Source organism: Sparus aurata, chromosome 10 (assembly GCF_900880675.1).
Source record: "Sparus aurata chromosome 10, fSpaAur1.1, whole genome shotgun sequence".
Taxonomy (NCBI): Eukaryota; Metazoa; Chordata; class Actinopteri; order Spariformes; family Sparidae; genus Sparus; species Sparus aurata.
In genome coordinates this window covers 22332302-22349626 of record NC_044196.1, presented here as the reverse complement: position 1 = coordinate 22349626, position 17325 = coordinate 22332302, and the positions used below count along the sequence as shown (strand labels likewise).

The 17325-nt window shown below is 39.8% G+C and overlaps 2 protein-coding genes across 39 annotated transcripts in view; both read left to right on the top strand.

Moving 5' to 3' along the window:
- ank2b (ankyrin 2b, neuronal) overlaps positions 1–5815 on the top strand; it is a 202296-nt gene extending 196481 nt beyond the window's left edge. For 37 of the 38 annotated variants that reach the window (XM_030430603.1, XM_030430602.1, XM_030430594.1 and 34 more), the window contains 3 exons: positions 171–359; positions 634–725; positions 3067–5815. In XM_030430603.1, coding sequence (XP_030286463.1) covers positions 171–359; positions 634–725; positions 3067–3304 — 519 coding nt within the window. In that variant the 3' untranslated portion in view covers positions 3305–5815. The remainder of the gene's footprint in view (positions 1–170; positions 360–633; positions 726–3066) is intronic. The other variant, XM_030430589.1, reaches the window with a different exon arrangement.
- Positions 5816–13171: 7356 nt separating this feature from the next.
- Positions 13172–17325, top strand: LOC115589161 (uncharacterized). Its single transcript, XM_030429898.1, has 2 exons — positions 13172–15814; positions 15920–17325. The coding sequence occupies exons 1-2, from the start codon at positions 13271–13273 to the stop codon at positions 16019–16021; spliced, it is 2646 nt and encodes an 881-aa protein (XP_030285758.1). The 5' UTR covers positions 13172–13270; the 3' UTR covers positions 16022–17325.

The following is a 17325-nucleotide window of genomic DNA, read 5'->3' as shown; positions in this document are numbered from 1 at the left end:
GGCTGATAGGAATGTTATTAGCTTTGCAGGTATTTCACCATGCTAGTATAGGATAAACTGACATTTTTACCAAATGAAATATACAATAAAACTTCACAGTACATATATACATTGTACATGCCAAGGTACATAGCATTTAGTCCCTTGACATCTTGACATCATCTCTGCAGTTGACCTTCTTGGAGCCCTTGGCCCTGGGCGCCGCCACATCATCAGAATTTGAGGTAGAGCCAGTTCAAGGTCGAAAGGTCAGCAAGGTTGTCAAGACAACGGTGGTGAGAGGAGAGAGGATGGAGAAGCAAATGGGAGACACCTCACTGGCTGCAGATCTCCCTTCGGCCAGAGAGGACTTTGAGAAGGTCAGTGTGTCCATACTAGAAGAAAATTTTAAAAATGATTCTGTCAACTACTGATTTCACACATTAACTAGGTATTTATATAAGTGATGAGAAGAACATTTAAATAAATGGAGGTGTTACTGGTTTTTATAAAACAAACGCTTTCACAACACGCTAATGCATATTTTTTATAACTTGTCAGTGACTACTGTTGAGCAGATCTTTACATTTACGTGTTTCCAGCATCTTCCACTCCCTCTGATCCCTCTGTCCTTCCTCGTTCTTTCCCCTCCAGGCATTGAGTTATGCTGGAGGCTTTGGGAAAATGCTCCTGCCTCATGTAGTAGAGAAAGAGGTTGTGCAGGACGACGGCTCTGTGGTTAAAAGGTCGGACAGCAGCATGGGATTGTGTAGAAAATGACCACAAAGACACTGGTGTTTGCTAAGAGGGCACTGAGCAGAGCTTAACATGGACGCATGGTGTGATTGCACGCTATCCTCTAACCATTAATGTTACAGTCCAAACTCTCATTCTTGAAGTGGCAATTGTCCAAGGAAAGATAGATGTAAATTGTACTTACCAGGATTTCTGCTGATATCCAGTGACACTTCCCACACACTACCTTCTAGGAAAAATGTGAAGGTTTTAAAGCCCAAATATTTTAGATGTTGTATCTGTGTGTAGAATTGTTTGAATCCCAGTTAAAATAGTGTGATGATTGTATTGCTTGCATCACATTTTTCATTGTGTCCAATAGTGTAGATACTAGCACTGGGGGGTGTCAGTATATTATCTTCTACACTAAAATATTTTACCCAAACCGTTGCAAATTTAATTAGATGCTTCAGATCTACCTTTTAATACTGAACTATGTTTCAAGACTAAAGCAGTTGATTGTTCTTCAAATGTTATAGATATGATGAAGTGTATATCTTACAGCCAGGCTTGGGGAGTAACAACATTACATGTAATCCTAAGTACCGGTAATTAGGATACAAAATTTACTTTACAGTTTTGACAATGGAATGATATACTTGTCTTATGCACATGTGCACACATGACAACACTTCACATGCTCACACAACGTCACTCTGGTCTTAAGTGAAACACATTAGTGTCGATTCTTGCTGTAGACACACTAGTTGTTAAGATAAACAAAAGTAATCTTGTCTTTTTTTGCATGTGTTTGGTATTGAGGTAACCAAAAAGTAATGAAAAGTAAGAAAGTTACATTACTTTAATATTGTGATACTAGAATTGGCCATATGATTGTGTTACTGACTCTCTCATTAAGATGTTTTTAGTGGTTTTGCTGCTTTACCTTGTCTTTGGCAAAAAGTTGTACATACAAATGTACAAAAATGTTTTCATAACCAATTGAAATGATGGCCAGATGAAAACAAAGCCCTAGAACATCACTAACACTGCATAAATATTTTCAGCAGTGTGTTAGTATGAAATGTGGAAAATGTTCCATGGGTTGCGTTCAGTTTTTTGACATACCATATTTAAAAATGCTTGTTTAACACAACTTTTAAGTTGCTATGTATTAACATGTGTTAATATGTGTTAAGGTATTGATCTTATTGGTCCATTAATGACCATGGAGTCCTCTCTATTCGCATTTCGATCAAATTAATGATTTGTAGTTTCAAGGTTATTTGACTGTACCCTCGGGTTGGTAGTTTGCAGAATATTAATTTATTATATTATTTTGTTATATATTAATATACCAACTGTAGCTTTCATATTTGGCAAATGAATTTATCTCAAGGTGCCGCTTTAATTTAGGGTCGGTTGGAATGCAAGTCACTCTGTCTGTCGCTGAGTTGGGTTGCAATTTGATTACACAATTAAATATAGAATATATAGATTACACAACTGAATGTTAAATATTCATTGACAGCCCTTCTTTAGCATGGAAATGTAACCAACATTATGCCAAGTTACGATGAAATTATTTAATTCAACTAAAATTCGAGTCCAAGTGATGTATGACAAAATCAAAATTAGAATTTAGAAAATCCACATTTTAGATAGCAGATATAATGTTATGTAATGTTTTATGCAATTGTTTAAGTATGCATAATGTATGAATTGTTCACCTGCCCAGTTCATTCACCTAATAAATAGACAGCGGAGTTTCACTAGAGTATCCGTTAACTGCTGATAAATGTGGCTGCCATGAGCTAGCTAGCTCAGTTAGCAGTGCAGCTAGCAGGATCTATTAGCTGACTTGACTCTGCTCAGACTTAAAGTTTTGGGCGTGTTGGTGTTTTTTACCACTAGCACAGGAGCCTCTGACCACCAGAGGGAGGAGGTTTTCAGCCTTGATGTGAGGGATGGGGTACCCATGCTAGGGGCTAGTTGGTTAGCATGCTACGTAAGCTCAAACTTGATATTCTGTTGAAAATTTTAGTTATTTTTTTAATCTTTCAAACTAAAATTACCCACAAAATGTAACTACATCATTTCACAAATTATAAAGGGATCTTTCGATTGTTTTATTTTGTATCACATCATGTGCAGTCAAGTGGCACATACATTTCCACAGTCAGAAATAGTGACTGCTAAGATGTGGCTCATTCAAGCCCTAGGAGAGTGAACTTGTAGGTGACCAGTGTTTGGTCAGTCCACACCTATACACATACCCAGTGATGACAGTAAATCATAGTTTAGATGTGGTGTAAAGCTTTTTTGTTGTTTTTTTTTTTTTTGCTCCCACAGAAGCCACATGCGTAAGTCACGAACCCAGAAGAGGACTGTGATGAGGGATGCCCAGGGGAAGCACGTGCACTTAGAGCGTCTGGACGACACCCCAGACGCCCTGCAGCCCGACGCACTGCAGCAGCACCTGCACCAACTGCTTCAACGCTACTGTGAGGACGACAGGGAGGAGGAGGGGGAGGAGGATGGAGATGAAGAGGAGGAAGGAGATGACGACGTTGACGAGAGTTTTGACTGAGCAGCTGCTTCCCCACTGATCCTCTCCATACATCATCCGCTGAAGCCTTTGGTGATGTACGCTTCCTCAGATCAGGATGTTCCAGATCCCCTTCCTGTTATCCTCGCCAATCACTGGATCAAAGTTTTTCTATCGTCCTCTTTTTGTCGAATGATGGAACAGTATATTGTGCTTTAACACTCTTCCTTCGCTCACATTGTGTTTCATTTGCTCTTTTTGTGACCAAAGATAGCACCCTTCATTTTTTTTTTTTGTCGGATGATGGTTTTTGTTTTTACCTTTTTGGCTGCTGCGGTGTGATAATGGTACGACGCACCAAAGGTCGATCAAAGTCTAAGGGGGGCATCTCGGACGTTTCGCCTCATGCACGGCCTCTTCTCGAAGAACTCTTGTAAACATTTGTAAATAGAGGAGATGAAAAAAAGTCATGCTTGGACCGGGGGAAAAGAATTCCAAAATTCAAAGCATTTAATACATTAGCCCACCTTAACCTGCTGTACATGCACCGATTCAGCTGGAGAATGGCCACCGTACAGATGAGATTAATGTTACATAGAGAATAAATTGGGAGGAGTGAATGTGTGTACTATCATGGACTCTTTATACAGCCAAACATCACCCTGCTGATCTGTTTACAAAGGCTGTGTGATCACACCTTTTGTCATCCCATGATGCATCTGCCTGTATTTTTTGATTCATGTGTCTGCCCTTCCAAGGTGTGTTTGTGCATTGTTATCATAGCTGCCACCTCTGTGCGTGTATATACAATGTGTTTATTGAGAAAGAAAGTAGTGTGGAGGGTTATTCTGATGCAGTTCAAGCACTTACCCCACTGTCCTTGTAGCTCTTGTCCTACACCTTCACATGTGCTGCTTGCTCATATTATTGTCCTACATGAAGCCTCTCAAGGGATAAGGCTGGCCGAATTTTTTTGTCTTGTCAACGAATCCCATGCGCAGAACCAAACCAACAATTAATGGATCTTATTAACTTGTATTGTGTATCTTCATCCTCTGTGCCATAGAGCCCCATTGTTGTCCAAAAACTATTGAAAACACATCAGGGGTTCAAGTTTTAGGGTGTCTTCTGTGGCTCTGGAGGAGCTTTGACAAGTCCTACAAAGTAACCCTGATGATGAACACGGAGACATCAGACTGTTCGAGGTCATTAAACATCCTCTTTGTGTGTCTCATTATTAATGTTTTATAAACTACTATTTCTCTTTTATACCGCATCATGGCTCATATCAGCGAGAATAGAACAGTCTTTATTTCAATGATATTTCTTTTGTTATTGCTGCCTGTTGTCTTTAACCAATTAACGTGATTTACCTGTGCTTAATTTCTATTTAATCATGTGTGATGCTGTAAATCAGTCACTCTTTGTCTTGCAGAAACTATATTTTGATGTGAGCTTTATTTATACAATTTACATTTCCCCTAAAGCATTGAGGATACTTAATTATTTCTTCAAATTACGAGGCTTTGACCACTGTTATTTATTATAAGTCGACCCGCATACGCTGTCCTGCTGCCCAAGATACCCACGAGAGCAGAACATGTGAAAAATGCGCTTCTTGAAATAGTCCCCAACAAAAGCACTTTCTTGTGTTTGTGTAACATTTGTTTTAAAAAGTGACTTAGCTTTTTTTAATGATGCTTTATTTGTTAGGTGTTTGTAAAGTTTTCTATCTTCAGTAGGAGCCAGTGGCTCTGGGGCCGAGTGGTAAGGAGGTCAGAAAAGTATTGGAAGATGCATTATCACTTGGTTGGCTGGTTTTTGTCTTTTCATGGGGTTTGTTGACAATAAGAAAATATGAAATAACACCAGACATATCCTTTAGGGTTATAGACACCATACATCACATGCAGACACTTTCCTTTCATTAATGTTGTCGATTTTGACTTGTCGATTCTGACCACTGCTATCCAAGGAATCAGCTTGAAACTCCAAGCAAAGGCAGATTTCCACCAACTTCACTTATCACATACATACCTATTTATTTATCGCCATCAATTTGTGATCCCTGTATACTCTGAGCTGATATAAGCTGAGAGTGGCTTAGCGTGTGGTGTGTGTGTTTGGGTGTGTGTGTTTGAATGTGTTGACAAAAAGTAAAGTAAAACAACAAGTCAAGACTTTTTTTTTTTTTCTGCCTCCGTAGAAGAACAGGATTTGATTGGAAATCTGGTTGAATTGTGTACAGACTTCTGTTTTTGTGTTCATCTTACAGCTGAGACTTTACCTATGTAATAACACGATCCTCACGTTGCCATTTACTTTGAGTGTGATCCGTTGGAAGAATAAAAGAAATGTCAAAAAGAGACCGTTGATTTGATAAATGAGCATCTTGTTTCCATGGTGATAACAAATATATTAACAGTGCAAATATCTATGCGGGCATGTATGACTTATTACTGAAAAAATAAATAAACCTGAAACGCTAACAAGGCATAGCAGCTGCAGTGTGTACATGGCAGAACAATAAACTGTAAATGTGTCAAATGTGAAGCGACGTCATTCTTTCTTTCTAACAGCAGCCGGAAGGAGTTTAAGGTAAAAATATATGAAATTCACTGCCAAGGGTTATTGTGGATAGTTTAAACATTGAGAAAATGATGTCACATGTGAGCAGAGCATTGTTTTGTGAAGTTGATAAAGGTTCTCAGTCATCCAGGTCAAAATTCGTAATTAGGTCATAATTCATAGGTCGTAAGGTATAAGGTATAGGCAATTCCAACAAGCCTGGTTGCCTGTGATATTTATGTTTTGGGGGACCATGAATGTCTGTACCATATATCCCCTAAAATCAAATGTACACTTAGACCAGAGGGGTGGACCAACAGACCAACCGACAGATGGTTCCATCAATGTTGCTACTTTGCTAATGTTAAAAAAAACCACAAGGTCCATTAAAAAAAATTATCCAGATATATGTGAAAGTAAAAAGACTAGATACAGGCAGTAGTTTCACATCAGAATCCTGCGTAAGGACACTTGTAGAGCATGGGAATCAAACCAGCGACCTTCCAATAACAAGACACTGGCTCTAGCCCTGAACTACAGCCGCCATGATATAGCACTTTATATTGTTTTGTGAAGCAATATAAACCATATATATTGTTATTGTGATATGAAACTATACATCGTCTTGATTTTAGATCGTTATGTCGGTTTAAATTTACCTGACTCTTCTACTTGTTCCAATACTTGTCTCTTCCAACTTAGTCATTATATCCACATTACTGACGATTATTGATGAAAAATCTCTTTGTGCAAGCATTCTGTGACAGTGCCAGTAGTCATCCCTACAATATCGTTGTAATATTGATATCAAAGTAGAGCTGATTTTGTCACATGGCACATGAACTCTTTACATGTGAATTCCTAATTTATTTATTTTTTACACATTTTTACATATGATTGGCTATGTTCACATGTCATCTAAGTCACAACATGTGAAAATAAAATCAATGTCAGATGTGAACTGGATATCTTCACAAATGATTGGCTTTTCGAATAACATATAAAAATTTGAATATGGACTTTCCAAAAATGTAGAAACAACAGTAACACCATGCTTGTGCGTGTTTGATGTCACCCTTTTTTTTCTAAGGGTGACATTATTATAACACAATAAAAAAACAGACCCTTTTGACTCCAAGTCATACAAAAGCAATTCAAAACATTAGGTATGACCTGAACCTCAGAAACTAAACAGAAATATTTCCTGTGGTTTTTTATCACAAACGCATGTTGACTGTTTGATTGTGTCAAAATTCATTTCTAGTGAGATGACTTTGACTTCTGGGAGTTTCTCTTCCTGCTGCCAGCAGCCTGTTAGAGAGTTGGACAGAGGGAGAAAGTAAAGGACCAGACCAAACAATTGCAGTAAGAGTCCTCTCACACTGGTGCCGCAACATCAGTGGTTTCTCTGTGTGGTCATTGTATTTCATCCAAAACGGAATAAAGAAATAAATCATTTGTGACACACTTCCGCTGCACACTTCAACACCTCTCATCACACAGTAAAAAATGTCCATTTGTTCCGGTGATGTTCGTGTTTATTTGCATGTGAAGCGAATAACAGTTCTACACATTTAATATATACTAAACAGTCAAATTACAAGGTACACACTTTTTACATCAGCAAAAGACAGGTATGTTACCTGGAAGGTGTCGGTGCTCCTCTGGCTCCTGCTAGGCACCGTCCTGCAAAACAAACATCTGGAGTGACAAACACACAGTTTAGGAATGGACTTGACAGGACTTTATTCAGCTGAACGCTGAATACTTTTAAGGTAAATTTACACTTTTGTTTCTATCTAACCTGCTCAGCTCATTGATTTTCCTCCCTTCAATATATAAAAAAGCTATTTTCTACTTTGGTTGTATGTGTTTCTCTGTCTTTCAGCAGTAGTATCACATTACACTTAACAGCACCAAAACTAAAAGGAGAATTTAAATTAACACTTAATTTAAGACTAAACTAAGAATGGGGGATTCATCTTAAAAGAGAAATATCAAGCTAAAACCTCTGAGTCTCCTTTAAAACAATCATCAACTTATTAATTTCTAATTAATCTTCTTTTGAATATGAGAGCTCACTATATATATATTTATTCAAGCAATATTCATATTTCTAATAAGTAATATTATTATTTCTCATCATCCTCTCCTGCTGAACATTTCTGTGTTCGTTCTTGCACATCATAAAGCTACTATAGCCCCATCAGGTGGGCTCAACAGAGAAATGCATGTAAAAGTGGAACAATCCAGAGAACAAACATTATTGTAGCCTACACATCAATCATTATTGTACTATATCTGCTACAGGTTTATTATATTGAAGTTCATTTGAGGCTTTGGGCCCCTGGCTGACCTTATTGTTGGCACCCCCACCCACCCATCAACACCCCAACAATCAGCTGATTGCTACAGATAAAACAGATCCTGAGGACACTCAGGTGACGGGTGAGGGAAAGAGGTAGGAAGAGGTTCTGGTCATGATTTGTGGCAGCACAGAGCAGTTGACAACGCCTAATAAATCCCTGAAATGAAACTTCAGGCCGTGTAAATACTATGATGATATGAACAAATATGGTAAATATTTGTTATGTCTTCATATATTGGTGATATGTATCTACGCTCAGGAAATTGATAGAAAAATAACTTTTTAATGTAGATGCATTGATATTATGAATATGTGTGGCTTTTAACTGTTGCAACAGGAAACGTGCCACTTGAAAATAAATGAAAGTTCAAAAAAGTTGAATATTGTGAAAAGTTTTCCAGAGTGATTCGGTCCTTGAGTTGGGACTCTTGTTGTTTTATATATTTATCCTTTGATTGTTGAAGATGCAATACAGTCCTGGGTTTCTATTATAACAACATATTATTCTTTATATTTATTTTTTAAATAATATATTTATTGCTTTTCATATCATTCATATTTTTCATATATTTTTAACACTGAACACAAAACAGAGGAGCTCTTTTGACATGACAAAATAAAAGCATGAGAGTAAAAAGACATGGTAAAATAAAAATAATATAAACTCATGAAAATAGTGGGCATGATGTCCATCCCCAACCTCCCCCTTCATGTCAAACACCAAAAATGATGGATAGCTCATTCACAACACCAGATCAACATCTTGGTAGCTTCACACACGTCCAGAAACAGTGAATACGATTAATCTCAGATTTACATTTACAATAAAGAGGAGACTCATTAGCATCCATTTTGTTCTTAATAGATTTGGTTTGATTATGAATAGATCTCTCTGTAGCCTGTATCCACACTTCCTGCCAGTCCGAATCAGTGGCACCCCCAGAACATTTTCATTGGGGGGGCCAGATGGGGCCAGTGAAAATCTTAGGGTGGCACACCAAAATGGTCCTTCTTGGGCAACTCAGATTCAGCTCCAGTCTGTGGCTGCGTATTGCATTCCCCTTGACTCTTTTTCATTAAAAAGACAATATGCATCCAACACATTTACCTCAAGTTTGAGAAACACACAAACATTTCAGAAAAACACAAAAATGTTGTTGTTTCTTCTTCTGCTTCTTGCGATGACTTCCCATAAGACTGCACGCCTTTCAGCACATTAGCACCCCCACAGGTGGAGATTTAAAGTACAGTTCCCTATTGAGCCAGCGCCTCAGTCAGTCAGGGAAATTGATGGGAGCACTGGGGGGGGGCCAGTGGGGTGGCCCCCCTTGGGGGTGCCACTGGTCCGAATGAATAATTGAAATACCAAAGTTTCTCTTTCATGCCTGCTTTGTGTCCTGGGATGTTAGGGATGAGTTAGAATTTAGGTCTCTATAAAATACACTGAAGTGTTTCTTGGATACTTGCAAAGATAGGGCCCTTTCTGTGTTTGAGATTTTTGGTCTGTAACGTGGTGTCCATCATGACTGGGACTTCTGGTGTGGCTGTGTTGTGTGTTTTGCTTTTCCTTTTCAGTTTGGAATGATTTTCCAGAAGATGGAAGCCATACATGACGGCTGGTTTAAGGTTTTTCTTGGTGAACTGAAAACAACGGATTCTAATACAACGTAGGCCGGGACAGATTGTACATTATCATATATTGAGAATCATCCAAGTGCAACCTCTGTCTCCATGTCTCCTTCCAGGAAGTGTTCCAAAAACTGGTCCCGTCTGCTCTCCTCCAGAAAAGGAGGGTAGTCTCTCTCCATGAGTATGTTTGTTCTGTTGTAAACCTCTGAGCAGTGCTGCATATATCAGCAGGGTTGGGAGGGTTACTTTAAAAATGTAGTCCGATACAGTTACTAATTACCTGTTAAAAAATGTAGTCAGTAACGTAATCCAAGTACCACAATATTAAAGTAATGTAACTTGATTACTTTAAGTTACTTTTGGATTACCTCAATGCACATGCAATTAAAGAATTCCTCTAAGGAACACATAAAGCAAATTAAATATTTAATTAATTGTAGGGTATGTTAGATTTATTCAGTTTTATTCATTGACTACTAACTATTCAGCTGTATTCAAGAATTACATGACATATTACAATAATAATAATAATAATAATAATGATGGTAACAGTTATTATTAGTGTTACTGTGACTACTAGGCCTATTTCTAGTAATAGCAGTAGTAAAACACCCCCACATATAGGATGTGTGTCACTTATTTGTCCCCCAAAATTACCCATACAATTTCCTAATATAATCATGCTATTTTAATACGGTGTTGTGATCTGAAGTTTTAGTGACCCATTTCAGTCACTGCAGGTGTTTCAGGCAATTTTATAACGTACAAGCCTCACAAGGTGGCAGTAGCTACATTTCAAGTGCCTATGGGGCCCTCGAAAGTCAACGAGTTTTCCACGATGAAGTCCGTGCAAATTTTCACAATAAAAGCCTACTAAGCTATTTATGCTGGAGGACTTTAAATTTGAGACGGACACAGGAAGTGTTGAGTTTGTATTAACAATGTAATGTCTTAATTTTAACAGGGCAAACGGGAGCGAACAAAAACGAGACTTCAAAACTACCAAAAAACCTAAACACTTACCATCCCAGTCACCAGCAGCACCACCACCCACAGACCCAGTAGTAGTACCTAGTAGCAGCAACAGCAGTAGTAGTTGTTACAATGACAGTCTGGTTAGCAGGCTAACTAATGTTAACTTTAGCTAACAGAATTTCTGTGTAGCTTGCTAACGTTCGCAGTTTCGCTTACCATTAAATGTTTCTTTAAATTGGATGTGGTGTCCTTGGACGATGACAGTGTGTTGTACAGCTGGGAGGCATAGCTTGCACTGTACAGTGATGTTGTTCCCTCTTACTTCTTTAGAAACTAAGTAATGGCGAAATGTCCACGCAGTGAAAGCATTTTTTTCTCTAGCGCTCGAGTCCATAATGAGCCGCCTGGCTTCACTTGAGAGCAGAGCGTCGTTGTGACTGACTTGTAGTGAACTGTAAAAGTAATGTGTGCACGCGTGCATACGGCATTGCCGCATTGGCAAGTGTTAGATTCATTCATTCACATTTATTCATCTTTTATTATCATATATTTTAATTGTAATCCAACTAATAATCCCAATTTTTTTCCAAATGTATCTGTAATCTGATTACGTCTTTTTTTTCTGTAACTGTAACGGAATACAGTTACTGTTTTTTTGTATCCTAATTACGTAACGCCGTTACATGTAGTCCGTTACTCCCCAAGCCTGTATATCAGTCACGACAAACAAAATGGGGAAAGTGAACATCTGTTTGAAGCTACATCATCGTGACTTGTTTGATTGTTTGTTAGTCGTTTTGTCTTAGGCAGCTGAAAAATAACTCGGGAAAACAATCACAGTCAGAAAAGAGGTGAAAAGGTTTGTGAGTGAATCATCATTTTAGCTTCCAACAATCAGGATGTTGTAGTGAATTACTTGACTTGCATTTTTGGATTTGTGGAATAGACATTTTGGAAAAGACATGATGCTGTAGGCAAACAAAACTCTGCAGGACGAGGAAAGGTCCATCCATCCATTGTCTGTAACCGCTTTATCCCTTTTATGGGGTCGCAGGGTTTTTGCAGGAGCCAATCCCAGCTGTTTCCGGGAGAGGACAGGGTACACCCTGGACAAGTCGCAGGGCCCTAACTGTTCAGAGGCTGCCATGCAAGGTGCCAACTGCACATCAGGAGCAATTTGGGATTCAGTATCTTACTCAAGGACACTTCGACATGCAGCTCAGCTCAGCCTGGAGATGGGATTTGAACCAGCGACCTTTCGATCATCAAAGTAATAATAATAATAACAATGTAAATAGTGAAGTGTGCCCCCAAATCCAATTGGTTCATTTGTTAGAATAACAGTCTAAATCCACATTTAGCTGTCCAGTTGGCTGCAAACAGCTAGCCTGCAGCATAATTCTTTCACTGGGTAGCCAACATGCAGAAGAATGTTCCAGACAGATTATGTCAGAAGCCTGTTGAATTTTTAACAATAAAATCCAGTTAAACATCGATAAAGGAACAATGAGAATGGACGTCGTCTGAGAACTTTTGTAGATGGCTTGTTTAAAATGAATAAACAATTTTCATAATGTTGGCATAGTTCATACATATGTGGTGGACCCTGCCACCTTTCTGTCCTCAAACAGTGTTCCAGGGACCTTATTTTCCTCTGAGAACAGCTTGTTCATTCCGTTATGGAAATGATTGATATTTCTGAGTTTGTATTGTTACCTCATTGGTATCGTTAATATTACCTTTCTGAGTTTCTGAATTGCTTTCCAAACCTACACAGTGCCTCTTTACAACCAAAAGCAAAAACTAAACCATAAAAGGGAATGTAGAAAAAAAATCCTTATGTGCACAGTACTCATGTATGTGACCACAGGAATGTTTCAAACTCCTGCATTTTGATCTCAATTACAGAGATCACAATTAGACATGTAGGTCCTGTTAATGGAACATAAAACAATTAATATTATGTGCATAATCCACCTCATTAAATTTTTTGATTGAGGGAGACTGGAATAAGGAGAAAAGGTGTGTAGTGAAAAAGGTTCAGTGAGCTTGGCATGGGAATGACCAGTAGAAATGTCCTCTGTACTTTCTCACTTTTACTTGAGTAGAATCAGTAGGTCTACTTTTGCTGTAGTCCATTTCACATGAGAGTGCCACAACTACTTTTTTGTTTTGTTTTGTCAGTTGTCAATATGACATCACAGGTGATATCACAAGTGACATCACAGGTGACATCACAGCGTGATGAGTTTCAGAATGTCAGAAGACAGCAGCCATTTTGGAACATCAACTACGACAATGTCTTTCAACTTCAAAATCAAAGCCATTTTGGAACAGAATTCCATATTCAAAAGTCTACAGCTGGTTCTCATTCACATTGGTCTGACATTCGGTTCAGGATCACATTGAGGACACAAGCTAATTCAGACAAGTATTTCTGGAAAGTATTTGGATAAATTTGACTGAAAATGTCTAACTCAACTTCAACATCAGACGATTCAACTGTACAAGCAGCATTTCTGTTGCAGAAGAACGACATCCTTGTCAGCAACTCAACCCGTTACCTGATAATGGACTTTATTGGAGAGGGATCTTTTGGCAAAGTTGCAAAGTGTCTCAATTTAACAACTTGCAATACGGAAGCGGTAAAGATCCACACAAACAGCAAAGAAAACATCATTCAGAAGGAGGTGAAAATGCTTGAAGCAATCAAAGCTCTTGATCCAGAGAAAGACAACATTGTGAGATTCATAGAAGGTTTCAGGTTCGACGATCTCTCCTGCCTGGCCTTTGAGATGCTAGACAAGAGCCTTTTTGACCTGATGAGGGAGCGAAGGTTTATGCCGTTGAGTCTCAACGAAATTCGCCCTGTGATTCACCAGCTTCTAGTAGCATTTGATGCCCTGAAGGATATCGGTGTGCTTCACACAGACTTGAAACCTGACAATATAATGCTTGTCAATCACAAGGATCAGCCATACAAGGTGAAGCTGATTGACTTTGGTCTGGCCGCTCCAGTGAGCCAACTGAAGGTTGGGATGGCAATGCAAGCTCGTTCATACAGAGCTCCAGAAGTCATGTTGGGCCTCCCACTGTCTGAAGCTGTTGATATGTGGGGAGTCGGATGTGTCGCGGCATTTCTGTATTTCGGTATGAAACTCTTCCCTGGAAACTGTGAATACCATTGGATGAAAATTATGGTGCAGCTACTCGGTCAGCCGGAGGACCACTTACTGAGTACTGGAATACACAGCTTGCAGTATTTCAGCAAGGTGGAGGGTTCCAGCAGTCCAGGGTGGAGACTGAAATCACCAGAGGAATACAGGAAGGATGCAGGTGTTATCCCCATAGTAGCACAGAGGTTTGGCGAAAAAAATTTGGAAGATGCAGTACAGGGAGGATCAAAGAAAAGAGATGCTCTTGCGTACGAAGATTTGATGGCTTTTTCAAGCCTCCTAAAATCGTTTCTTCATCTTGATCCTACCAAGAGAATCACACCCAAGCAAGCCCTCAAACATCCCTTCTTGACGATGACTCACCTGGTAAATGAGAAAGACACTAACTCATATGCAGGTGAGGCCCATAGGCTCATGGCTGTTTGCCGCATGCAGTATTCAGATGGAGCAGGCGATTGCCCCACCCACTCTAAAACTGACATGGAGTCAGACTCTAGAGCTTTCAAAACGTATTTACAGAGAGATTCATCAGCTGCCAGTGTCTGTGAATACAATTCATTGACAGAGAGTTTCAGTTCTTATGACGGCGACAATGAGAGTGTCAATGATGAATCTTCAGACATAGACAGTTACACTGCTCAACATTCAGGCACTAGGTCCTCCACTGGTTACAACGCAGACATTGGGTCAGAACCAGCCACCCTGGGCGAAAGAGACAATTTCATCAAAACGCAGAGAGATCCATCTCCTGCTAGACTCTGGGAAGAAGATGCATTTACAGAGAGTTTCAGTGGTAGAAATGAAGCCATTGAAAGAGACGCTTTCATCAAAACGCAGAGAGACCCATCTCCTGCTAGTCTCTGGGAAGAAGCTGAGATCACTGGACCTCACAATACAAACAACAGTGAGGAAGACATTATTGAGCCAAGCAGGACATTTCAGATACAGAAGAATGACGTACTCGTCAGCAACTCAACCAGTTACCTGGTAATGGACTTCATTGCAGAGGGATGTTTTGGCAAAGTTGCCAAGTGTCTCGATTTAACAACGAACAAAAGTGTTGCGGTAAAGATCCACACAGGGAACGACGAATTCGTCATTCAGTGCGAGATCGAAATGCTAGAAGCAATCAGGACTCTCGATCCGGAGAAAAACAACATCACACGATTCTTGGAAAGTTTCAGGTTTAACAACCTCTCTTGCCTGGCCTTTGAGATGCTGGACAGGAGCCTTTTTGACCTGATGATTGAGGGGAACATGATGCCAATGAGACTTAATGAGATTCGCCCTGTGATTCACCAGCTTCTAGTAGCATTTGATGCCTTGAAGGGTATCAACATGGTTCACACAGACTTGAAACCTGACAACATAATGCTTGTCAATCAAAAGGATCAGCCCTACAGGGTGAAGCTGATTGACTTTGGTCTGGCCCGTCCAGTGAGAGAACTGGTGATTGGGGACATTGTGCAGGCTACTGGATACAGGGCTCCAGAGGTTATGTTGGGCCTCCGGTTGTCTGAAGCTATTGATATGTGGGGAGTCGGATGTGTCATGGCGTTTCTGTGCTTTGGTCGTTTCTTGTACCTTGAACAGTGTGAATATGAAATGATGAAATTCATGGTGCAGGTGCAGGGTCTGCCAGAGGACCACATGCTGAGGGCTGGAATATACAGCTTGCAGTATTTCAGCAAGGTGGAGGGCTCCAGCAGTCCAGGGTGGAGACTGAATTCACCAGAGGAATACAAGGAGGCAACAGGTCTCCAACCTCAGCTTTCTTGCAATTTCTTCGACATGTTCAGGGATTTGGAGGAAGCAGTAAAAATATGTCAACGAAGCCAAGAAGGTCTTGAGAATGAAGATGCAATGGCATTTTTAAGTCTCCTAAAATCATGTCTACATCTAGATCCTAGCAAAAGATTGACACCAAAGCAAGCCCTAAAACATCCCTTCATTACAATGACTCACCTGGTAAATGACAAAGACACTAACTCATATGCACATGAGGCCCATCAGCTCATGGCTGTTTGCTCCACATGTCATTAAGCTCAGACATGAAGAGCGTTGTTACCTAGGTGATGCACTTGACTTTCTAAAGCAACTGCCAATTGACCACGTCAGGACGGGACAAAAGCAGATTCTGTTTCTGACCACCTGTAGAGTCTGCTGCAGAGTGACAGCGACCCACTACCTGGGTGCCCTTCTCCCTTTCAACGTGGAGAATTAATGATCCTCATGCCTGCTTTTGGTTCACTCCGGGTGCTTCGGTTTCTCCAATTTCAATGAATAATGAAAAAAAAAAATGTCACTGACATTCAGTAGCACAGCATGGCGGCTCAGGGGTCCCAGGGCCGTGTGGACAATGAATCTTCTCCCAATGCTTCGTGGGTTTCCTCCGGGTGCTCCGGTTCTCCCACATCAACAAATATTCAATAAATTAGAGAATAAAAATTAAAACATATTGAGAATGCTTCCGGGTCATGGGCACTATATATATCCATGACATCCTTGACCTCTCCTCTTTCAACTCCGACCACTCCCTTCTTTCAAGAGCCAGTCGTTTCAGAGAAATCAACATGAGTTTCCAGTGTGCATCTATGAACGTTCAGAAAATGGCGGGGGGAGGTTTTTACGGCCGGATGCTTTGTGGTGGGGAAGAGCATATGGCCCTGGTAAAATATATTATTTGGATGGCAGATCATGGCTTTCCCCTGACGAGGACCATCATTAAAAGCCTCACTCTGGAAATCCTTAAGGACAGCGGCCAGAAGACTCTGGTGAACACAGAGAGGTGCTTCACTGACAACTGGTGGTCCCACTTTAAAGCCCGCCACCCAGAGCTCACCACCCGGATCCCGGACTCCCTTGATCGGGCCAGGGTCCTTGCTGCCACACCTGTGGCAACAGAAAGGTTTTTTAGCCTACGCACAGAAAAATAATGGTTCTTAAATGGTTCTTCAAAAGGCTCTCTGGTTCTTTAAAGAACCATCACCAATTGAAGAGCCTTTTATATAGGGGATGGTTCTTAGCATACTTTATGTGGTTCTTTAAAGTACTATAGGTTCTTCATTTTTATTGGAGTTATTTGCTGGCATGTAATGGCATGAAATTAGGGCTGCAACTAACTATTTTCATTAATTGATTAATCTGCAGATTATTTTCTTAATTAAGACCCTGAAATGCAGCAAATTCTTACATTTTACTTTTTCTGCTTAAAAATTACTCAAACGATTATTTGTGGCTCCAAACACCTCTTGATTGTTTGGGGTAGCTGGCCGACTGATTGTGGAAACAAATAAATACAAAAAATGTCCAACAGATAAATAAATACAATAAATATCAAGCATGAA